Genomic DNA, 22,643 nt, shown 5'->3' with positions numbered 1-22,643 from the left:
AAAAAAAAAAAAAAAAAAGAAACCCTGGTTGCTTATAGGTCAAGTATAACACCAGTGTAACTTTTCCCCTCTGCTACTACCGAACTCTCTTAGCATTATCAGAACTCTGCTGGCTAAAGGTAAAAAGTATTCCATTTCCTTAGTTTCTAAGCCTTGATATAAGTCTTTCAATAAGGATTCCATTCATGATAATGGTCCCAGGGACATAAACATGTTGCCAGGAAACAGACCTCTGATACATCCCGGGCATTAGTTGCCACTAGCAGCTACTTTCTTTAGGCCACATGTCTTATAACGAGTTACAATCTGAGCATTGTGACACCAGACTTTTCCAGGGCAGCAGACTGATGTCATAAACATAATGGTACTAAGCACTCTAAAGAGCTCATCAGCTCCACCCTACACTCCCTGTGTGAAGGGGCAAATTATCCGCACTCTCTAGGTCTCAGTTTCCCCATGTACTAATAAAGAGATAATGGGTTCTACTTAAGATTCTGTGGGAATTAGATTGTCCATGAAAGCACTCCCGCAGAAAACCCAATTACTGTTTTCAAATCAAAATGAAGGGAAGACTATAAACCTAAAATATTTTCACATCTTCAGGACTTTTAGTAATACCATAACTTATTTTTGACTATTGTCCTTCCAAAGGGAAATTTCTGAGAAAGGCAGAAAGATGAGAAAATGAGGATCCACTTCATCATAACCTTTAGATTCGACAATTCCACAAATATCTACAGTGAAGACGCGCTTTCTGATCTTTCTCAGCATCCCAAAATCACAGCCTTAATTTCTACATTAACCTTTCCTAGAATATGGGAGCTAGCAAAGGGAAAATACTTCAATACTTCTTCCCAAGATGTCCTCACCAGAAGCAATCATTTCTTTCCTGCCTCTGTGCACTTCCAAATATACTGAATCTTCTTTAAAAAAGAGAAAAAGGGGAAAAAAAGGGCTCAGTCACAAAAGCTGGTCTTCAAAGTCTCCAGTTTCCTTACTGCAGAACTACAGTCATGTACTATGATGGAGGCACCTGTCAGGTGGCAATCCGTGAAATTCAAAGTGTTACAAGGAGAATTTAACCTGGGGGGAGGGTTCCCACCTCACTTTTTTTTTTTTTTTTTGCCTTGACACAAGACGACCAAGTAATAATGCACACTACCCACTGTGAACAGTTTTATCATTTATGTGGAGAAAGAGGGGAATTTGAGAGCCAATTGAGGCAACTGGCTCTCACACTCCCCAAGCCAGGCTGACGAGATTTTGTTGAGTTGACAAGGAAATTTTACAGATCTCCTGAAACGTGTTTAAATAAATGTGAGACCTCAACAGCCTTAGACTTTACCCTAGCCTGGGTTCCGGACTCAGTTTTTACAAATGGGTGACGTGTGAGCAGCTTCCTAAAAGCAAATGGGGCACTGGGATATAATTTAGGAAGTGATGATGCAAGTCTCTGGGGAACAGGGAGGAGGGGAGGTGAAAAAGTCAGAGGAAATACCCTCCTGGTGCCTGGGCACCAACTCATACCTAAGGGGGGAGGAAGGGCTGGCCTCCACATGCCAAAGGAAGGGGGCACCCCTACTCCACCTGGAGGAGCCAACGCCGCCCCCTCGCCCCCCACTGCCCTGCCCCCTCACCCGTGGCCCGGACGGCCCCCGCCGGCCCGAGCGTCAGGCCGGCGAGTCCCAGAGAGTGGCAGCGCACCCCGGGCAGGGCCTTTTCTGCCCAGCCCCAGCTCCCCACACGACACCCCTCCCCGGGACGCGGCCCCTGCCCCCTCCCCGTAGGCCCGGCCTGGGCCCAGCCCCCAGGGTTCCGGCCTCCAGGGCCCCGAGGCCTGCCCAGGCAGCCCCGCGCCCGCGCCCCCGGCCCCCGCCGAGCCCTGGGGGCCCCGCTGTGGCCGAGGCCATGTTCCCCGTGTTCCCTTGCACGCTGCTGGCGCCCCGAGCCCGGGCCCCGCGCGGCCCGCGCCCCCGGCCCCCGCTGAGCCCTGGGGGCCCCGCTGTGGCCGAGGCCATGTTCCCCGTGTTCCCTTGCACGCTGCTGGCCCCCCCCTTCCCCGTGCTGGGCCTGGACTCCCGGGGGGTGGGCGGCCTCATGAACTCCTTCCCGCCACCTCAGGGTCACGCCCAGAACCCCCTGCAGGTCGGGGCTGAGCTCCAGTCCCGCTTCTTTGCCTCCCAGGGCTGCGCCCAGAGTCCATTCCAGGTGAGTAGGGGCCGGCCGTGGCTGGCTGGGCCGGGAGGGCGCCAGCTCGCGCCCGCGGCCCACACGGCGCCTTGTCTCCGCAGGCCGCGCCAGCGCCCCCACCCACGCCCCAGGCCCCGGCGGCCGAGCCCCTCCAGGTGGACTTGCTGCCGGTTCTCGCTGCCGCCCAGGAGTCCGCCGCGGCTGCTGCGGCCGCCGCCGCCGCCGCGGCCGCCGTCGCTGCTGCGCCCCCGACCCCAGCCGCCGCCTCCACAGTGGACACAGCGGCCTTGAAGCAGCCGCCGGCACCCCCTCCGCCACCCCCGCCCGTGTCGGCGCCCGCTGCCGAGGCCGCGCCCCCCGCCTCTGCCGCCACCATAGCCGCAGCGGCCGCCACCGCCGTCGTAGCCCCAACCTCGACGGTTGCCGTGACCCCTGTCGCGTCTGCCTTGGAGAAGAAGACAAAGAGCAAGGGGCCCTACATCTGTGCTCTGTGCGCCAAGGAGTTCAAGAACGGCTACAACCTCCGGAGGCACGAAGCCATCCACACAGGAGCCAAGGCCGGCCGGGTCCCCTCGGGTGCTATGAAGATGCCCACCATGGTGCCCCTGAGCCTCCTGAGCGTGCCCCAGCTGAGCGGGGCCGGCGGGGGAGGGGGAGAGGCGGGGGCCGGCGGCGGCGCGGCCGCAGTGGCAGCTGGTGGCGTGGTGACCACGACCGCCTCGGGAAAGCGCATCCGGAAGAACCACGCCTGCGAGATGTGCGGCAAGGCCTTCCGCGACGTCTACCACCTGAACCGACACAAGCTGTCGCACTCGGACGAGAAGCCCTACCAGTGCCCGGTGTGCCAGCAGCGCTTCAAGCGCAAGGACCGCATGAGCTACCACGTGCGCTCACATGACGGCGCTGTGCACAAGCCCTACAACTGCTCCCACTGTGGCAAGAGCTTCTCCCGGTGTGCACGGGGCCTCGGCCACCCGCTGGGCCGGTGGGGAGGGAGGGACGGCCGCGGAGGTGGCCTGGCCGAGGCTGGCGGGGAGGGAGGCGGCTCTGAGGACGGGGCAGGGTAGCCCCTCCCAGGGAGGAGGGAGGAAAGCCTCTCCCGGTTTCCAGGGAGCAGGGGGTGGGACTCTGCAGAGGAGGTGGGTCTCGGGGCTGACTGAAAGCTTCGTGTGGGAGGAGGCGGCGGCAGCCGGCTCGAGGGGAGGGATTTCCTGCTCGAGTGGCACCGTGAAGGCCCGGGCTCCGGGAGAAAACGCAGGGGCTCTGGCAAAGCCGTTGGACAGAGTTTGGCAGATTTGGGGCACATCTCCTCAGCCCTAACCCCAACCCCAACGTGTCCCCAGGCCGGATCACCTCAACAGTCACGTCAGACAAGTGCACTCAACAGAACGGCCCTTCAAATGTGAGGTAGGAAGTCCGCCTCCTCCTGTCCTGGTTTTCATGATGTTGATCCTCATTGTAGCTGTCTGAGTTCAGCCTCTCAGACCCCCTTTTTCTCTCTCTTCTTTTTGCCTTTTCACTCCATTTTCTCATCCCTTCTTCAAGGCCTCGTCATCTCACTCCCATTTCCTACAGATCAAAGATCCCCAAGGCTCTGATTCCTTTAACCTCTTGCTCCCTGCTCCCCATTCCCCGAAGCTTTAACTCTCCTGTGACACCCCCCACGCCCCTCCCCCCTCCCCAGAAATGTGAGGCAGCTTTTGCTACGAAGGATCGACTCCGGGCGCACACAGTACGACACGAGGAGAAGGTGCCATGTCATGTGTGTGGCAAGATGCTGAGCTCGGCTTATATTTCCGACCACATGAAGGTGCACAGCCAGGGCCCGCACCATGTCTGTGAGCTCTGCAACAAAGGTACATGTTAAGGACTGCTGGGAGGGCAGGGACCAGGGTGGGCACCAGCCAGAGGTCCTTTCACAGTTGCGGGTTAAGGGTGCTGTAGCCAAGAGCTCGTGGCATCTAGAGCCTTTTAGGAGGTAAACACAGCAGCACTGGGAATAACTGAACATCATTAAATTCTAAGAAGTTACAGCCAGAGGAGAAGATCTACCAGAAAGATGAACCTGTTGGGTGTGCATGGGACAATGGGAGTGGGGCACAGCTGCTTTGGGGAAGGGAATAGTCAAGATAGCCAGTTCCCAAGAGTCAGAAGGCTAGGTTTCAGCCGTGCAGCCACAAGTTCTTGTCTCCAGCTCTTGGGGCAAATGGAGTGCCTTAGCAGGGGGTTAGCAAGCAAGCAGCCTGCCCAGGTAGAAGATAAAGCTGCTCTTAAACAGGCTTACATATTCACTGAGTAACTGGGCTGAGACTCTGGGGCACTGGAGGGAGGGGACACAGCCGGCTCTGCTGAGGGTCAACTCTTCAAGGGGCTAGGAATCAGTGTCCTGTCATCCCAGGCGAGATCTCCAGCTGTGGAGAATGAGCTCTGTAGGTACCAAGGCTGAGAAGCAGGCACCACTCAAACCAGGCCCCAGCTCAGGGAGGGGCTGTGCCCCCAACCTGCCCCAGCAGAGTAGTTGGCCCCAAGCTACCAAGGATGTGGTGGGAGGAGGACAGGGCCATTTGAGGAGGGCGTCCCCAGCCTAGGAGAACAGCCCCGTCTCTGGGGTCTCCGCCTGGCTGACCCCCATCCCCATCCCAATCCACCCCCCCCAATAGGCTTCACCACAGCAGCATACCTGCGCATCCACGCGGTGAAGGACCATGGGCTCCAGGCCCCGCGGGCTGACCGCATCCTGTGCAAGCTGTGCAGCGTGCACTGCAAGACCCCTGCCCAGCTGGCCGGCCACATGCAGACCCATCTGGGGGGGGCCGCCCCCCCTGTCCCGGGAGACGCCCCCCAGCCACAGCCCACCTGCTGAGGGGGACCCCTGCACCCACCAGGCAAGGCGTGGGGCATGGCTGGGGGGCGGGATGGGGCGTGTGGGACAAGGGGGCTCAAAGGGCCCAATAGGGGATCTCAGGAAGGCCAGGGATGCCCATCTATCACTCAGCTTAGGGGACAGGGAGGGCCCTTCAGGAGAACTCTGATTAAGGATGCAGGCCAAAGCCTCTGGGGACCACATTAGAATTGAGCAACGGCTGTGTCCCAGGGGAAGGAGTCTGGGGTAAGGGGCGAGGCTCTTGCCGTTCAGATTGCGCTGTGATCTCGTGTTTCTCCCGGTGCAGGTACTGGTGAAGTTTGTCCAATGGCGGCAGCGGCGGCAGCAGCAGCGGCAGCAGCGGCGGCAGCAGCAGCAGCAGCAGTGGCAGCCCCTCCCACAGCTGTGGGCTCCCTCTCGGGGGCTGAGGGGGTGCCTGTGAGCTCTCAGCCACTTCCCTCCCAGCCCTGGTGAGCTCCAAGTTGGTGGGGGAGAGGGGAGAGTGGAGGAAAGTCACTTGGTACAGTCTCCTCTTCCCCCTCTTTTCTCATCGATTCCTCACTACTTCCCCCACCAACCAAGGAGCCTCCAGAAGAAAAGGAGGAAGAAATGTTTTCTTAGGGGAATTCACTAGGTTTTAACGATTTGTTTCTCCTGCTCCTCTCTTCCTATCAGACCTGACCCCACACACACACACCATTGCCCTCGGTTGTGTTAAAGTCCCCTGGACAGTGAGCAGGGGTGGCAGAGGACAGGAGCAGCCACTGCCCTTACCCCCTCTCCTCTCTGTAACCCCGGCCCTGTCCTCCCAGGGATTTGTGAGCCTTTTCCCTTGATGGTCCCCTTGCCTTCCTTCAGCCCCCTTCCCCCCACTGTCTGCTGCCCCTCTCTGGGGATTTGGTGCTTTCTTTTTTTCTTTTTTGTTTTTTTTCCCAGGGGGAGGGAGGAGAGGAAGGAGGGGAATCAAAGACTCTGTCCTAGAGAGGGAAGGAGGTGAGGTGAGATTTGAGACCGGGCAGAAGCAGGGGAGGCAGAGGCTGTACCTTCATAACATGGGGTTGTTTGGGGTCAAGCCCTAAACATCATCCTACTTGAGAATCTGTCAGGGGGAAAAAGCCAAGGGGAGCAAAAGAAGGAGCCAGGAGGGGCCAGAGGCAGAACAAGAAATGGAATCTTAGGGGGCCGGGGAAATGCGGGGATCCAGGGACTAGAGGTGCTTCCCGGGGGTTGGGGGAATGCAGCCACAGTGTCTCCCCCTTCCCTCTTCCACCCCAGCTCCAGCCCTGGTCTTTTCTTTTCATCCCTCTTCCCCACGACAGAAGCTCTGGCCCTGGCCATGTCATCGTGTTCCTGTGTCCCCTGCATGTTCCCCACCCTCCACCCCCTCCTTTTGCGCGGACCCCATTACAATAAATTTTAAATAAAACCTGTCTCTGGCTCTGGGTTGAATGAATTGCCCTCACCTAGTACCTTGTCCCTACCCCCAAGGAATTTCTTCCTGGCATGGTGTCTGTCCCAGCCTTGCTCTACCTAGTGTAGCTCTGGGCCTCTGGCTCCTCCCGTAGGGGTAGCCCTAGTGGCTGCAGCACAGATGTAGGGTGGGGCTGAGGCTCCAATGGCTGTGGAGAGCAAATTCCAGGACTCCCAGGTCTCGGGAATACCCAATCCCGACAGGCCCAGAATAGCCACTGGAGGTTTGACAAAGCCGGTTAGAAACCCAAACAGCTGCTGCTCTCCCCCGTCCGCATCCACGCCCAGAGCCGCTGTGCAGAACCCCCGCCGGATACCTGCACACCCTCAGGCCCTGAACGGTGGTGGCTGACGATGCGGCTGCAGAAAGCCTGGGGAGTCTGAGCCCTGGGACTGGGAGCAGTAAGGTGGCGATCAGAAGCTGCACTCGCCCCCCTCGTTCTTGGCATGGTCCGCCCTGTGTTTACACCGCTCCTCTGCCCCAGCCCTTTCCTGCTGCTCCAGGCTGTCTGGAGCGTCTGCTTGCCCCTTGGAATTGCCTTTTCTTTCCTTGCTCTATCCTTTCCAGGGACTGTTTCCTGAGCCTTCCAGTACCCATTTCTGCTGCTGCTTTCTCGGGGCTAGGGAGACCTGTTCTGCACGGTCCCTTCTCTGAAACCTCATCCTGCTCCTCTGCAGCCTCCCCGCATTTTGCCCCATCTCTCTCATCCTCTTTCTGCTTGTAGGGGCGCCTTCACTCTGTCCAGCCTGCCTCGCTGGTCCTGTCTCTCCACGCAGACCCCTCTCCGTTTTCCCCAACACCCTGTCTCTGCCAGGACCCCAGTGACCGTTGGCGGGAGGGGCCGGGGACTTAGCAAGGGGGCGCCCCGCAAGGAGGCGCGCGTGGGAAGGGGCAGGGAGGGGGCCCAAGTGGTCCCCGGGCCGGTTGCCTGGGTAACGCGTGGCTCCCTTGGGCTGGCCGGGAGGGGCCAGAGGCTTGCGAGGGGCGGGGGCGGCGCGCGGCGGTGGAACGTAGGGGAGGACCAGAGAGGAGGGGATGAGCAAACCAGAGTGGAGAGGTGGGGAGACCCGCCGCCTCCCTCCCTCGTTCGCTCGCTGACTTGCTCCCTCCCTGGCTGCGGCTGCTGCAGCAGCAGCTGGAGTGGTCCGGAGGCCCGCGTCGAGGTGAGACAGGGACCGACTGAGGCTGCGGGTAGGAGTGGACCGACGGCCTACGCCGGGCGGGTTGCACGGGAATGCGGGCGCCTGGCGGGCTGGCTGGTGGCGCTGGGCACGCAGCACCGTCGGGAGGAGGAGGTGCCGGCACAGCGAGGGCGAGGGAAACCCTGGAAGAGGGGCTGAGAAGGGGCTCGGAAGAGATAACCAGGTCCCCCGGAGAGGGGCGGGGGTGTCCGCGCCCCAAATGCGCAGCAAGAAAACCCACACCGCCTGGGCCCCGGGAGGAGGGGAGGATGCGGAGGGGGTGGAATGTGAGTGTTGGGTCCTCTGCCCGGTCTGCCTGTCGGAGTGTCTGGGTGTCTTGCACAGCTTGTTGATTTGGGGGTGCTGGGGCATCTGCTGGGATCTTAGAGTCTGGATCTGTTGGGTGGACCCAGGAAAGAACCCTGGGGAGGGTCCTGTTTACAAAAGGGTTAATCTTCCTCAGGGCTCTCCAAGCGGAAGACTTTATGAGTAGAGCACTTCTCCCCCAGGGATGTCCCACCCCAAGGCAAAGGAAACCCCAACTTTTCATCCTCTCTTCAGAGGCAGCCCAAAGCTGGCCTGAGACAGGAGCCTGGCCCTCTGGGGCCTACGGTGCTTTAAAGCCCCTCTGCCTTCTCCTCACACCAAGTCTATCTCCTCCTCTTCCAGGGTTTGCTGCTGTCTCTGTTATTCCATCCTCCCCCAGGGGGCCCTCACCCCTCTCAAGATGGCAGCCAGCAGCTCTGAGGTCTCTGAGATGAAGGGGGTTGAGGAGAGTCCTGGGACTCAGGGAGAAGGGCCTGGCCATTCTGAAACTGGAACTGGCCCTCTCCAGGTCCTAGCAGGGGTCCCAGACCAGCCAGAGGCCCTGGAGCCAGGCTCAGACACCACTGGGACCTCTATGGACTCAGGGCCTAAGGCTGGGCTGGCTCCAAAAACCACAGAGACCCCGGCTGGGGCCCCAGAAACAGCCCAGGCCACAGACCTCACCTTAAGCCCAGGAGGGGAATCAAAGGCCAACTGCAGCCCGGAAGAAGCATGCCAAGAGCCAGCATCCAAGCCAGAAGTGAGCGAAGAGGCCACTGCAGACCAGGGGGCCCAACTGGAGTCTGCAGCCCTGCCTGAACCAGCCTCAGAGCCTGCTCCCCTGCTAGACTCCCAGCCAGAGCCCCAGCCAGGTTCCCAGCCCATTCCCAAGCCAGATCCCCAGCCAGAGCCCCCTACCCAGGAGGACCCCACCCCTGAGGTCCTGACTGAGAGGGTAGGGGAAAAGCAAGAGAATGGGGCCGTGGTCCCACTGCAGGCTGGTGATGGCGAAGTGGTCCCAGGCCCCCAGCCTCACTCGCCACCCTCAACAAAATCCCCCCCAGCCAATGGGGCTCCCCCCCGAGTGCTGCAGCAGCTGGTTGAGGAGGATCGACTAGGAAGGGCTCACAGTGGGCGTCCGGGATCTCCCCGAGGTAGCCTGAGCCGCCACCCCAGCTCCCAGCTGGTGGGACCTGGGGTGGAGGAGGGTGAAGGCACCCAGAAACCTCGGGACTACATCATCCTTGCCATCTTATCCTGCTTCTGCCCCATGTGGCCTGTCAACATCGTGGCCTTCGCTTATGCCGTCATGGTGAGCCCCATGGGACCCTGGCCCAGGCCTGCTGTGGCTCCTAGCTTCCCTCCAGCACTAGGACAGAGCCCTAGGAATAATCATGCCTTCCATCCCCTCTCTGCATGGATTCCACTTCCCCAATTACAGGGCCTTTGCTGGCCTCTCCCTAGAACCTACCCTCTGAGCCACCACTGCCCTGGCCTTTGGGTGGGAGGGATACGGAGACAACAGGTTTTGCACAGCCTTGCTGACCTGTGCCTTCCTCCCCCTGCCTCTCCAATGCTCCTTCCTCCCTTAACCATTGTCCATGGGGCTGGCCTCTCACTTCTGGACGAATCTTTCACCTGATCCCTGCTGGGCTGGCTTCTCCTGACCCCGGCCATGGTGCCTCCACCCCTCACCCTAACCCCAGTCACGGAACAGCCTGCAGCAGGGAGATGTGGACGGGGCCCAGCGTCTGGGCCGCGTGGCCAAGCTCTTAAGCATCGTGGCACTGGTGGGGGGGGTCCTCATCATCATCGCCTCCTGCGTCATCAACTTAGGCGGTGAGTGGGGTTTGGGGACAGGCAGGGGAGGAATGGAAGGGTTGACAAGGCCAGCTTTACTAACCCCTGCCCCTGCTCTCTCCTGTCTGTCCTTACCTCTCCTTTGTCTCTCCTTGTCTCGCCCCACCCTCTCCCCTGTCTCTGTCTGCCCTTCCCTCTCCTCTCCCACAGTGTATAAGTGAAGGGCTCTGCCCTGCATTCCAAGACTTTCCTTCCTGTTGGGAGCTGCCTTGGGCCCATCCCTCTCCTGGGGGGAGCCCAATCGATGGCTCTGGCCCCCACCCCTAGGGACCAAGGGAGCCTGAGCAGCCTTGTTTACAGCTTCTTTCCTGCTCCTGCATCCTGCCAGGCTCCTCTGCCAACTGTAGGCCTCCCTTCTCCCTGCACTGTTTCCAACCTCCCTGCACTTCTGCCTGCATCCCCTCTAGCCTCTTGGCCCCCCATCCCTGCACTTCTGGAAACTTCCCTGCACTTCTGGAAATCTCCCTGAACATCTCCCAAACTCTCTCCGCTCTCAGCCTCCCTGCGTCTCTCCCAGCCTCTCCCTGCATTCTTCCAGCCTCCTGAATTCTCTGGAACGCAACCCTGGCCTCCTCCTCCCAACTTTCATTGTCTTGGCATCTTCCACATTCCTTCCTTCATTCCCTTTATCATCTCCCTCTTCCTTCTCCACAGGCCCCGCCCCCTTCATCTCCCCTTAGCATCCCCTTCTCCAGCCCTCCTGCCATCATTTATTCTGCAAAAACTCCAGCACTTAGATCAGGCTGGGGGAGGGGGAGTAGTCTCGGAGGGGCTTCCTAGCCCTGGGCTCCGACTGTTCTCTGCTGGGACCACCCAGGCCCAGATGTCCCCGGGGTGCCTTGCAGGTTGCAGAGCTGGCAAGCCAGGCCTTGTCTGGGGACTTGTGCAAGGGTGGCCAGTACTGGTTCCTAACGCGCACAGGGGAGAAAGGAGGGGCGCTGCGGTTGACCCTTGCCTGGTCAGCCTGAGTTGACCCCCCGACCTGGGCTTTTTAACCCCCACCAGTGAGTTTCTTTCTCCAAGGTGTTGAGGCTAGGGTCATTCATGTGCTTTATAAGGAAAGAATCCCCAAAAATAGGACCAAAGCTCCCACCTGCAGGGAGCGAAGGAGGGGCGGAGAGCTCTATAATTATTTTCTAAGATGACGAGGGAGGTTTGTTGCACGCGACAGCCCGCAGAGGAGGCGGGGACCCAGCTACAAGGAGGTTCCGAGTTGGCGGGTCGTTTTTTTTTTTTGTCTAAAAAAGATCGGGGAAAAAAACTGAAATTCTTTTTTAAAAGGATATATCAAACTGATTTCTCCCTTTTTGTATGCCGGATGCTGCATGAGTCTGAAACACCAATAAACGGAGACTGCATGAGACTTGCCTCCGGTCTCAGTCCCTGCGTTCGTCCCGCCAGGCCGGCGGTACTCTCTTCCGGCAGAACTTACTGGGTGGTATATACGCATGCGCAGTCCTGGTGGCCATCTTTGCTGTGGGCCGAATCCTGTTATGCCCAAGCGCCTATCTGCGCATGTGCAAGCCTTCCCTCGCTTTCCTCTTCCAAGTAGCTTTGAGTAGAGCGGAGCCTCACGCGCCATTTCTGTGCGCCTGACCTACGCAGCCCGAGAGGCGGGTCTTAGCCCCTGGTGCGAACGGCGGTTGGTTTGACGCGGCCCAGAAATACGAGGTCTGGGGAGAGGTAGCCGCGGCCAGATGTGGAGACGGGCGGTGTAAAGGCGAGAAGAGTGGGCCTGCCTCTCTCCTTCCCCTGTTTGGCTCGGAAAGTGGTGTCTGCGGGCCCCCGGGAACATCGGAGTACCAGATCTCGATCCTTGGGGCGGGGTCCTTTGAGGGGACTGAGCGCCCCCTCCTGGGGACGGGCTGTCTGACCTGGGAGACAGTTGTTGGAGCCCGATTGGTTACAGAGACATTCCCTAAACCCCTGGGGAGCCTGATTGCTGGTGGGGAGGGACCCGGCTTAGTACTCCAGCATCTCCTGTCATCGCAGGGTCCCTTCCCTAGTGGTCTATGTCCCTTGCTCGGGGTCATGGAGACACAGCGGCCACCACGGCAGCGCCTCTGTCTGAAGAAGGGGAAGTGACCTCCGGCCTCCAGGCTCTGGCGGTGGAGGATACCGGAGGCCCCTCTGCCTCGGCCAGTAAGGCCGAGGAAGAGGGGGAAGGAGGCCAGGAGGAGACCGAGCAAGAGGGGTCCGGGGCCGAGGAGGCGCAGGGAGAAGTCCCCAGCGCTGGGGGGGAAGAGCATGCCGTGGGAGAATCCGAAGACTGGTGCGTGCCCTGCAGCGATGAGGAGGTGGAGCCGCCGGCCGCTGGGCAGTCCTGGATGCCTCCGCCCTCGGAAATCCAGCGGCTCTATGAACTGCTGGCTGCTCACGGAACGCTGGAGCTTCAGGCTGAGATCCTGCCCCGCCGGCCGCCCACGCCCGAGGCCCAAAGCGAAGAGGAGAGATCCGATGAGGAGCCGGAAGCCAAAGAAGAGGAAGAGGAAAAGTGAGGCACACCCTTACACCTTGTCCCTGGGGCTACTCCCCCGATAACCAGAAGGAAATGGGGAGGGGGAAAAGGTGGGACCCAGGAGCAAGGAAAGTGAAGGGAGGGAAGGGGAGTGGGAGAGGAAGAGGTGGCAGGCTGGGGAGAAGCACCTGTGGGGATGTTTGGGAGGGTCACCTTCACCCTTCTCTTTCCACCTGTCCCAGACCACACATGCCCACAGAATTTGACTTTGATGATGAGCCAATGACACCAAAGGACTCCCTGATTGACCGGAGACGTACCCCAGGTACAAACAAGAGGGAAGAGCTGGGGGGAGGTGAAGGGCCCCTGTTCCCAGTTATCCAAAAAATGGCTCCCTTGAAGAGGCCTTTGCTTGGTGCTTCAGTTGCCACACAACTTTTAGGTGCAACAGAGAGCATTTACCCAGTGGCACCATCTTTCTGACTCAGGTTAACACTCTATCTTCTTTTAAGAGACCATCACAGATAATTCTTTCATCTTTCCCATTCCTTTTATCATATTTTCCCCAGAAATCCAAGTCCTCCTGGTCATTCATTATTATCTAGATACACATCCCTCTACTACTATGTACATCCCCTATCCAATCCAATTTCCAACCCGTATACCTTCCTAGATTTTCTCTTGAACCCATTCTTTTTTTTTTTTCTGAGATGGGGTCTTTCTCTGTTGTCCAGGTTGGTCTCAAACTCCTGGGCTCAAGCAGTTCTCCCATATCAGCCTCCTGAGTAGCTGGGATTGCAGGTGTGTGCCACCACACCCAGCTAGCCTTGGAGCCATTCTTGATTTCTCTTTCACACCAGCAGCAAGTCCCACTAGCTCTGCCTCCACATTTCCAAGTCCATCTGTGACTCTCCATTTTTAACACCATACCCCCATCCAAGCCACCATCTCTCTTGCCTGGACAGTTGCAGTAGCTCCTAACTGATCTCCCTGCTTCCAGTCTCAGCAATCAGAATGATCCTTTTAAAACATAAATCATGTCACTTCTCCACTTAAAATCCTCCAAAGGATTCCATTGCTTGGGGGAAGAGCATGTCATGGGAGAATCCAAGCCCCTCCTTGCCATCCCTCCACCCCCCCAGCTCTCTACACTCTTGTTTTTTACTTATTTATTTTTGTGGAAGATGCATGCTATGTTTGAGACCCAGGCTGGTCTCAGACTCTTGGGCTCAATGATCCTCTTGCCTTGGCCTCCCAAAGTGCTGGGATTGCTAGCTTGAGCCACTGTGCCTGGCCTACACTCTTCTTTGACCTGACCTCTCTCTTCCTGCCCTGGGGCCTTTGCACTTGCTCTTCCCTGGTCTTCATATGACTGGTGCCCCATAATCCAAGACCTTCATTCCTTACTCTGTGTCCCAATGCCAAACCTCAGAACCTCCAGGACAGAGACCTGGAAACTTGCATGTTTAACAAGCTCCCCACGTGATGAGTAAGATCCAGGGAGGTCTGGTGCATACTGCCTCAATCCCTTCCATATTTCTTACCTTCCCCTTCTCCAGGAAGCTCAGCCCGGAGCCAGAAACGGGAGGCCCGTCTGGACAAGGTCCTCTCAGACATGAAGCGACATAAGAAGCTGGAGGAACAGATCCTTCGTACCGGGAGGGACCTCTTCAGCCTGGACTCAGAGGATCCCAACCCCACCAGCCCCCCACTCCGGTCCTCGGGGAGTAGCCTGTTCCCCCGGCAGCGGAAATATTGACTGCTGCTGCTGCTTCTAGGTGTACTGTTTGTACCTGCTGGGGCCTGGGCCCTCCTTTCCCAACATAAAATGCTGGGAAACTTGGGAAGAAGAGAGAAACCCCAAGTTCCCGGCACAGCACCATGCGGGAAAGAGGGAGTATGTGTGCGTGTGTTTGTTTTCTGTTGAACTTCTAATCAGAGAGCTGGACTGAATTTTCTGAGTGTAAAATAAAAGATGCAGAGTTATCTTCTCTTAAGAGGAGGGCCTGCAACTGGAGCCTAAGCAGATTGGCCACACTTGAGAGGAGAGGCAGATTGTACAACTTATATTCACTCAGATTGGAAAATCAAAGCCAGATGGGGCAGGGATGAACTCGGCACCTGCCCCCCACTCCCTATTTCAGCCCCTCTGACCCTTCCCAGTCCCGTTCCAGCTCAGTCTGCTGCCTCTGAGGCAGAAACTCTGAGTGGATTGAGCCTTGGTGCCTTCCGCTGCAGCAGAAGCAGCCCAGAGGAGAAAATGAGAAGCAGCTGCAAGGGCCCTTTAACTACCTAAGCCCCACCCCTGGCCTGCCCGGCCCTACCCGGCCCTGCCCAACCCTGCCGGGAACTGATCCCCAGGGCAGGGCCAGAGAGTTCCCGGATCTCAGGAGCCTGCAGCTAGCCACACTTGTAGATGTGAGTATGCCATACTGGCCCCCAAACTCCATACCTGTGGCGGATCTTTGTGCCCCTTCAGGCTCTCTTGAGCTTTGTCCTGCTTTCTAGGGACTTGTTTCTGCTGAGGCAGGAAAGAGCTCTTTCTGAATCAGAGGGGGACAGGAGGAGTAGAGGCTTTGCCCTGGGAGGTTTCGCTTTCCTTGTTGGAGTTTTCTGGGTCTTGAAGCAAAGTTAGATGAACTCAACAACAGCACTCCCTTCCCACCTCCAGATCTCAGGTCTCTCTCTGACTTCAGGGACCCACATCTGCAGTAAAGTGGGGGACTTTACAACATCCATTCACACTCCATCTTGGAGCTAGATTGGTCTGTGCTGTGTTCACCTGCCCCCTCCTCCTGGGGACCTGGGCTCTGGCCTGTCACCTTGAGCACCTAGAATGTGACTTGTCCCCATTAAAACCTCTAAACTCTACCAACTGGTGAGGCTTTCCTACTGCCCCACCGAGGGCCGTGTGAACCGTGGGCCTTGGCAGATCACCTAAGTCAGAATGATCTTAAGGTGGGGCTTGATTTCCAGAAGGCATGCAGTGAGGGCAAGTTTCTTTCTTTTTAGGAGAAGGAAGTGAAAAATAGGAAACTCAGTTGGACCCACCAGTCTGTGACCCTGGGGCTCTTAGAGCTGTCACTCCAGGAGTGAAGCACTTGGGGGTGGGAAATGGTAGTTGAGGCATATGTCCCCTGTGCTCTGCCTCCTGCTTGAGTGGACCCGTGTTATGGGGGAAAGGCAGCCGTTATGTGGGATGCCAGGCTGCTCTCCCGCAAACTCCTGTCAGTTTCTGCCTTTGGCACATAGGATACCAGGCCAGCCCTGGGGTGGGGCTCTTAGGGCAGGACAGCTTTTCATAGCCACGAGCAGGTGTGGCCCTTGAGTGAATGGCCTGGAGACAGCCTGAGGGCTTCTGATTGGGTGCTCAGGCTTCCTTGCTGGGTGCTGCCCTTCCGGGTTCTAGGGGAGAGGATGGGTAGGTGCTGGCCCAGATTACAGAAAACTCTCACCCTTGAACTGCCATGGGCACTATCTCTGGGGCGGTGACCAGCCCCATCCAGATCCTTGTTCTAAGTTCAGAGTCTTCCTGATGTTTCTGCCTGAGAAGCCACTGCCTTCTGGTGTGGGGGGGCTCTGCAGTCATGGTAGCCAGGGTGGAATTCTGGCTTCATCCTTTGATAACCTGTGATCCTGAGCAAGTTCCTTAACTTCTAGGTTGTTGTGAGGATAAAATAAGTTAATTGAGAGCATTTAACACAATGCCTGGCACAGATTAAGTTCGTAGTAAGTAGGAGCTGTTGTTTGGGGTCACTTGCCCAAAATACAAGTTCCAGAGTGTCTCTGCTGGAAACCTTGACCCAGTGGGTCTGGGGTGAGGCCTGGGAGACAGCATGAGCAGGACTAAGAATCCCAGCTGAGTCCTACGATTGGGCGAGTTTAGGAAACACTGATGTAGATCAGGAGTCCTGAAGCCTGGTTCCCGGGTCACTTCCAGTCCAGGCAATCCTCGCCTTTGATGATTGGCATGGCAGCATCCGGGAGGGAGGATGAGCCAAGTCCTGGGCTGACAGAGCTGCTGCCCCTGTGAGGCCACCACGATACCCGCTCCCACCAAGTGGCCCAGTTAGGCTGGAGTTCAGACAAGATTTTCTTAGGAAGAAAGCGTCACAAAAAAATGTTCTATGTGAGACAAAATCTCAATGTCCGTTAATCATCCCCTAAAGTGGGGAATAGTTTCCTTAAACCTGGAAGCTGCCTGGTGAAAACAGGCTGTGGGCAGTCCTGAGTCAGGTGACTCTTTGTTCTCTAAACAAAGACTCAAATGTTTATCCCAAAATCGGTGAAGGAAAACCCCTCAAAGACAAGTCCCTGTGACACTGAACTTCACAGCCTTTTCCTAAGCCCGAGGTTGGCACAGGTCTGGTGGGGGGGCTGCGTCACCGACCTCACCTCCACATCAGGCCTACCTGGACCGGGGGCCCAGGAGTGAGGACAGAGGGAGCTGGTTTGGCCTGGGGAGAGAGCCGGAGGAGAATAAATGAAATTCCCTGCCCTGAGGGGTCATCTGTAATGGGAGCTCATCTTTATTCTTCCTCCTGCTGGCTACCATATGAGCTCCTTTGACTTTAGAAACAGGAAACAGGCTTATAGCCAGTAAGATGCCCAAGATGATGCTGACAGTGACAGAAACTGCTAGATTGACACTTTCCCCACTGGCTCTCAATCCTGGCTATATCTTGGCATCAGAGGGAGAGCTTTTAAAAATAGCAATGCTTGGACCCCACCCCAGGCCAATCAAATCAGAATTACCAGAGGTGGGTGGCTTTAAAAAAAAAATCTCCCGGTGACTGTAATGTTCAGCTGGGGTTGGGAGTGCCTGCTTTAGACCAGCGCTGCTCGTACTTTAGTGTGCGCTCAGTTACCAGGCATCTAGTTACAATGATGTTTGGGCTGGTGGTTCTTGCCCTGTAATCCCAGCACTTTGGGAGGCTAAAATGGGAGGATTGCTTGAGCCTAGAAGTTTGAAAGCAGCCTGGGCAACATAGCAAGACCTTGTTTCTACAAAAAATAAAAATATTGGCCAAGCACAGAGGCGTGCACCTACAGTCCCACAGCTACTTGGAAGGCTGAGGCAGGAGGATCACTTTAGCCCGGGAGTTTGGGGCTGCAGTGAACTATGACTGTGCCACTGTACTCTAGCTTGGGTGACAAAGTGAGACTCTGTCTCAAAAAAAAAAAAAAAATGCTCATTGATTCAGCAGCTCTGGGGTGGGGCCCAAGACTCTGCATTACAAACAAGCTCTGGGTGGTGCCATGCAGCTCGCTGCTGACCACACACACAACACGGTCACTTTGGCATTTGCTATTTAAGATTCACTGTGTCAGCCACTCAATTGATCCTGAAGATATGTAATGATTCATGACTCATTTGTTTATTAATTTTTGCTGCAGTGTAAATTTTACTTTTGAGTCAAGAGTCTGGAATCAAGAGCCTCTCCTCTAAATGGAGGGTGAACCCAGCTTTTGCTTGGACGGGCAGTTTAGTTCTCTGTCCGTCCTCCCTCGTTGGGGGAGGGGCACACTGGTGAGACTTTGGGTGAAAGTTGGTGGTTCTTAGAGGAGCCTCTTGACATTTGAGGAAGCTGTAATCTGGCAAGATGGGACATATATACCGAGGGATGACTAGGGCTCAGACCTCTGAAGCAGAAACTGAAGAGAGATGGTGGGTGGGTAAGTGAGTTTGGGGAATTGAGACCAAACCTAAGGGCTGGGCAGGACCTTACAAAGGTCAACACCATCCTTAACCATTATCTTTTGAGGGCCCTGTCATATTGGAAGTAAAACGCTCTAACTGTACACATCACCTGAAAACCACAAAAGTCTGAATCTGGGACTTGTCACACACACACTGCCTGAGTCAGATGGTTTCCCTGGCTCACCTTGTGGATGGCAGGAGTGGAAAGGCAGGACCTGTTCTGGGTGAACTTGGCAGGTCTAGGCGGAAGGCCCAGTGCTAGGGCCTGGCAGGTGGGTGGTCAGGAGATAAAACGGGCCTGGTACTGAAGCAGGCACAGTTGGCAAGGGCCTGGCCTCAGAGCAAGGCAGGAGCCCCGCCATGAGGATGACTCTCACTGAGTCACTGAGCTGAGTCCAGCTGGGGTGGCAGATGGTGGAGAGGCCTCAGCCGCCGGGGTGCAAGGGATCATCCAACAAGGAGCCAATGGGGGCTGTTCCTGGAGCCTTGCATGGCCTTCTAGAGTTTGGTGTTCCCTGTGGGGCCTTAGAGCCCTGTCCATACCTCCGCCTACAGCTCTAGCCCTTCCTCTTCCCCCATCTGGTTTCCTGGCCAGGCTTCCACCCTGCAGAGAACCTGGCAAAGGGGCCACTGGAAAAGGCTTCTGTTGGCTGTTGGATGCTCCTATTTGCTGTTCTAGCCCCACAGCTGGGATGACCCGAGACTTGCCATCCTCCGGACCAGTAAACAAGGGAGGGTTAAGCCAGGATGCCAGGTGGGTTAGGGAGCCTCCCAGGCTAGTCACACTCCCTAGTCCCTCGAAGGATGGGAAAGTTGGGCCTCAGGCACTGTTCCCTCTGCAGCAAAGCACAGAGTGCTATGAAGAGCCAGGCTCTATTCTGGGTGCTTGCTGTGTTAACTCCGCCCTCACGACCTGGGGAGATGCTGTTATCCAGTCCTGTTTGGTAGATGAGGAAGCAGGTACCCAGAAGCGAAGGAATTTAAGGTGGCCCATCACACAAGGGTTAGAGCCAACATCTAGGCAGTTCCAGCCCTGCGGATATGTGGAAGGGGCCCTTCCAGAACAGAGCCCCACATCGTGGAGCAGCTGGGGAGTGGAGGCGAAGCTGAGCATGATGGTGGGTGGGTGGGGGAACAGCCAGGAGATCAGAAAGCCAACCCCTGGCGCTCAGATGATGAAGAGGGAGCCGTGACACTAGAAAAGCCACCCTCCTACAAGTTAAGTTGCTCATAAAAATGAGCAACAGAAAAAGTATCAAGGTCAAATTCCATACAGAGTTGCAAGATAAAACCATGAGGAGCAGAATGACATCCTTCTGGTGTGGAAAAGGGACCGGGGAAAACAGATCAAAACTGTAACTTTTTTTTTTTGAGACAGAGTCTCACTGTGTTGCCCAGACTAGAGTGCCGTGGCGTCAGCCTAGCTCACAGCAACCTCAAGCTCCTGGGCTCAAGCGATCTTCCTGCCTCAGCCTCCCGAGTAGCTGGGACTACCGGCATGCGCCACCATGCCCGGCTAATTTTTTCTATATGTTTTTAGTTGTCCAGTTAATTTCTTTCTATTTTTAGTAGAGACGGGGTCTCGCTCTTGCTCAGGCTGGTTTCGAACTCCTGAGCTCAAACAATCCGCCCGCCTCGGCCTCCCAGAGAGCTAGGATTACAGGTGTGAGCCACCGCACCTGGCCAAAACTGTAACTTTTTTAAATGATGTGAGACACTAAGGAAACAAGGCGAGAAAACAGCAAATCAGAGTTGTAGCACAGGCAGTTGGTGTCTGCCCCTAACCACCGTGCAGTGCTGCCTTTTGAGAAACATGGCACCGGACGTGCCATCAGGGTGCTAGTCATAATGGTACCACCCACTCGCTGTGTGGCCCTCAAGGACTCATTGTCCCCATCTGGGTCTTGACTACTTAGAGCCACCCTTGGCTATTTAAATTAAAATTTATTAAAATAAATGTAGTCCCTCAGAGGCACTAGCTACATTTCAAGTGCTGAGTAGCCACACGTGGTTAATCCAAAGACAGCACAGGTTTAGAATATTCCCGCCAGTGCAGGAACCCTATTGGATAGTACTGAGTTAGAGCGTTTTAAACAGGAGCCTGGCAGGTGACGTGAGTGTGCTGGCCCAAGTGTAAGACAGTAGGGAGTGGTGGGGACTGTGGTAAACAGGGAAACTGTGTCCCATCTAAAGGGGACAGCTGCTTGGCTCTTGCCAATTCTGCCACACTGGATGAGGGCCCAGTGTTGTGTTGCTGGTCTCCTACTTCCTCAAGAGAAGCAGGGATTGGGAGTTTGTAAAAACTCAAAATTTCTAAACAAAAAAAAAAAAAATGAAGTTTTACAGATCGTGTAGATCAGGTAAAGCTCTTCTCTTGGGCCTCTTCCAGCCTTGATTCTGTGACCCGTGGCTCCTGCCTGTTCTTCCTGTGCCAAGCCACTCCGTTTGGCTTCTCACCACCGTTTCTCACCCAGGTTGGGAGCTGGGTGGATGGTGGAGTGGACGAGGAGCCACTTCTTTCTGTTGGTGGCCTCAACAATGTCTGGCCTGCGGCCAAAATCTCAGAGGACGAGGTTCTGAGGCACCTAGTAAACTGTGTTCCCTTTGTATGACTCAAAGGGACATGTCCGAAGTTCAAGGGATGCTGGAGGCAGGGATGGGGCTTAGGTGGAGTGTGCGACACTCCTGAGCGGGCCGAGCACTGGTTGAAACCACCCAGGACCCTGAAGAAGGCAGGTGGGGCGGGCGGAATACAATAGTCCTTTGCCTCCTTTCCCCTTCCTCTGCCCACACCCCTTCCCCCAACAGCAGGGAGTGGAGGGTGACAACAGACCAGAGAGAACTGGGGAGGAAAGGGCTGGAATGATCTGCGGTGTTACTACTCGAGCTGATTCTGTGGGAGGTCAGTTGTCAGGGGTCCCTTTCACAAGAGGCGGACCAGGTCTTAACAGTTCACCCCCTGATTGCAGGATTGCAGGTAGCACAGGCGGCGGGGAAGGGTGCAGACAAAGGTCATGCAAATATTCTGAGGCTGTGGGCTGACATTTGAATACAGCCTGGTCCTCAGTATGCCCTGAAATAAAGCTGCCTGCTGGGGAGGACCCAGAGCGCCTGAGAGCTGCACCGCGCCACGGTGTGCTGCTCAAGGCCACGCTGCTGCCTCCATGGGCTCCCCTGCTCTGCCAGCTCGGTGTGTTTCTACACCTTAGAGACCGGGAACACTGTGATCTAAAGCCCTTTCCAGGGCTGCAGGCAGTTTAAGGGGAGGTAGTTGATGGGAGTGAGGGAAAGGAATTGGCAAGGAACCCTGGACTTGACTTCTGTGCCTAACTGCTGCCAGCAGTTCCTGGCAGAACTGAGGTGTGGATGGGCCACGTCCTCCTGGGTGGGAAGACGGAAGGGAGAGGCGGGCATGGGACAGGGAAGGGTGGGGTAATCTGAGCTGGGGAAGGAGGGACTGTACCCCACCCGCAGCCTGCCTTGTCCCAGGCCCTGCACTCATCTGTTGTGTCCTCTCCCTCACCTGTCTGTCATCCTCTGGTTAGCCCTGGGCTTGGGAGTCACCATGGCAACTGAAGAATCCATCATCCGCATCCCCCCCTACCACTACATCCACGTGCTGGACCAGAACAGCAACGTGTCCCGCGTGGAGATCGGACCAAAGACCTACATCCGGCAGGACAATGAGAGGTGGGTGTGGGGCCTGGGCCATGGGACTTGTTCCTCTGCTGGCATGATTGTCCTCCTCCCTGCTCCCAGGCAGGAATGGCCCTCGCTTAGGCGACAGGGAGGTTTCTCTTGCATTTGTTGCCTCCTTTGGGAGTGGAGACCTGAGTCCCCTGGGTCCTCATACCTCTTCTCATCCTCCAACAGGGTACTGTTTGCCCCCATGCGCATGGTGACCGTGCCCCCACGCCACTACTGCACAGTGGCCAACCCTGTGTCCCGGGATGCCCAGGGCTCAGTGCTGTTAGACGTCACAGGGCAAGTACGACTTCGTCATGCTGATCTGGAAATCCGGCTGGCCCAGGAGCCCTTCCCCCTGTACCCAGGGGAGGTGCTGGAAAAGGTACTGGCCTCCTGTGCCCCATCCTGCCTGTCCTTGTCCTAGGGCTCTGTGCTGCCTTTTGAAGGGAAAACAAATGGGGCAGTGGGATGGTGTGGGGAGGGGCATTTGCTGCCTCCCACCAGGGGCAGAATTGATTTATTGTCCCTCCACTCACATGTGCCCCAAGCAGACTCACCCCTCTTCTGAGAACTGACTGTCCCTCTCGCCACCTGATCTCCCAGGCTCCAGAGCCTGCCAGAAGCACCCAGCCAGTCTGGCATTAAATGAGTTGTGCCAAGGTTAGGCACTTCATGCACTCGGTGCCGGACCCTGGTGGGCAGTGCCAAAGCAGCAGTGGACAAGAATGGTGGATTGATTAAAACACTGACCCTTGGCTGGGCGCGGTGGCTCACGCCTGTAATCCTAGCACTCTCGGAGGCTGAGGTGGGCTGATTGTTTGAGCTCAGGAGTTCGAGACCAGCCTGAGCAAGAACGAGACTCCGTCTCTACTAAAAAAATAGAAAGAAATTAGCTGGACAACTAAAAATATATAGAAAAAATTAGC

The 22,643-nt window shown here is 56.6% G+C and overlaps 4 protein-coding genes across 12 annotated transcripts in view; all 4 read left to right on the top strand.

The window, feature by feature from the left end:
* The first annotated feature begins 1,943 nt into the window (after positions 1-1,943).
* Positions 1,944-6,491, top strand: MAZ (MYC-associated zinc finger protein (purine-binding transcription factor)). Of its 4 annotated transcripts, XR_001138133.1 has the most exons (7): positions 2,017-2,208; positions 2,292-3,142; positions 3,534-3,597; positions 3,875-4,046; positions 4,851-5,075; positions 5,361-5,523; positions 6,329-6,472. XR_001138133.1 is itself a non-coding variant. In XM_012660231.1 (6 exons), exons 1-5 carry the CDS (start codon positions 2,017-2,019, stop codon positions 5,051-5,053), a joined length of 1,482 nt encoding a protein of 493 aa, XP_012515685.1. In that variant the 5' UTR covers positions 1,944-2,016; the 3' UTR covers positions 5,054-5,075; positions 5,361-6,491. The 4 variants fall into 4 exon arrangements, 3 of the variants coding, with proteins under 3 accessions (XP_012515685.1, XP_012515684.1, XP_012515686.1); XM_012660231.1 differs by having other exon boundaries at positions 1,944-2,208; positions 5,361-6,491; XM_012660230.1 differs by lacking the exon at positions 4,851-5,075 and having other exon boundaries at positions 1,944-2,208; positions 6,329-6,483.
* A 965-nt stretch (positions 6,492-7,456) lies between these two features.
* On the top strand, positions 7,457-11,234 carry PRRT2 (proline-rich transmembrane protein 2). Of its 3 annotated transcripts, XM_012660229.1 has the most exons (4): positions 7,457-7,687; positions 8,375-9,323; positions 9,718-9,850; positions 10,022-11,234. In XM_012660229.1, the coding sequence occupies exons 2-4, from the start codon at positions 8,433-8,435 to the stop codon at positions 10,030-10,032; spliced, it is 1,035 nt and encodes a 344-aa protein (XP_012515683.1). In that variant the 5' UTR covers positions 7,457-7,687; positions 8,375-8,432; the 3' UTR covers positions 10,033-11,234. The 3 variants fall into 3 exon arrangements, with proteins under 3 accessions (XP_012515683.1, XP_012515681.1, XP_012515682.1); XM_012660228.1 differs by having other exon boundaries at positions 7,560-7,687; positions 9,718-10,119; XM_012660227.1 differs by having other exon boundaries at positions 7,457-7,715; positions 8,375-11,234.
* Positions 11,235-11,483: 249 nt separating this feature from the next.
* Positions 11,484-14,326, top strand: PAGR1 (PAXIP1 associated glutamate-rich protein 1). Of its 3 annotated transcripts, none has more exons than XM_012660224.1 (4): positions 11,484-11,501; positions 11,864-12,365; positions 12,572-12,654; positions 13,889-14,326. In XM_012660224.1, the coding sequence occupies exons 2-4, from the start codon at positions 11,884-11,886 to the stop codon at positions 14,086-14,088; spliced, it is 765 nt and encodes a 254-aa protein (XP_012515678.1). In that variant the 5' UTR covers positions 11,484-11,501; positions 11,864-11,883; the 3' UTR covers positions 14,089-14,326. The 3 variants fall into 3 exon arrangements, with proteins under 3 accessions (XP_012515678.1, XP_012515680.1, XP_012515679.1); XM_012660226.1 differs by lacking the exon at positions 11,484-11,501 and adding an exon at positions 11,502-11,554; XM_012660225.1 differs by lacking the exon at positions 11,484-11,501 and adding an exon at positions 11,508-11,542.
* A 335-nt stretch (positions 14,327-14,661) lies between these two features.
* MVP (major vault protein) overlaps positions 14,662-22,643 on the top strand; it is a 19,846-nt gene continuing 11,864 nt past the window's right edge. The window contains exons 1-3 of one of the 2 annotated variants that reach the window (XM_012660223.1): positions 14,662-14,747; positions 21,576-21,720; positions 21,904-22,099. In XM_012660223.1, the coding sequence (XP_012515677.1) occupies positions 21,596-21,720; positions 21,904-22,099 (321 nt within the window). In that variant the 5' untranslated portion in view covers positions 14,662-14,747; positions 21,576-21,595. Of the gene's footprint in view, positions 14,748-18,736; positions 18,785-21,575; positions 21,721-21,903; positions 22,100-22,643 lie in introns of those variants that run through there. The other variant, XM_012660221.1, reaches the window with a different exon arrangement.

The sequence above is a fragment of the Propithecus coquereli genome, unplaced genomic scaffold (assembly GCF_000956105.1).
Source record: "Propithecus coquereli isolate 6110/MARCELLA unplaced genomic scaffold, Pcoq_1.0 Scaffold66, whole genome shotgun sequence".
In the NCBI taxonomy this organism is placed as follows: Eukaryota; Metazoa; Chordata; class Mammalia; order Primates; family Indriidae; genus Propithecus; species Propithecus coquereli.
The sequence above is the reverse complement of the archived record's forward strand: the minus strand, read 5'-3'. Positions and strand labels throughout refer to the sequence as shown.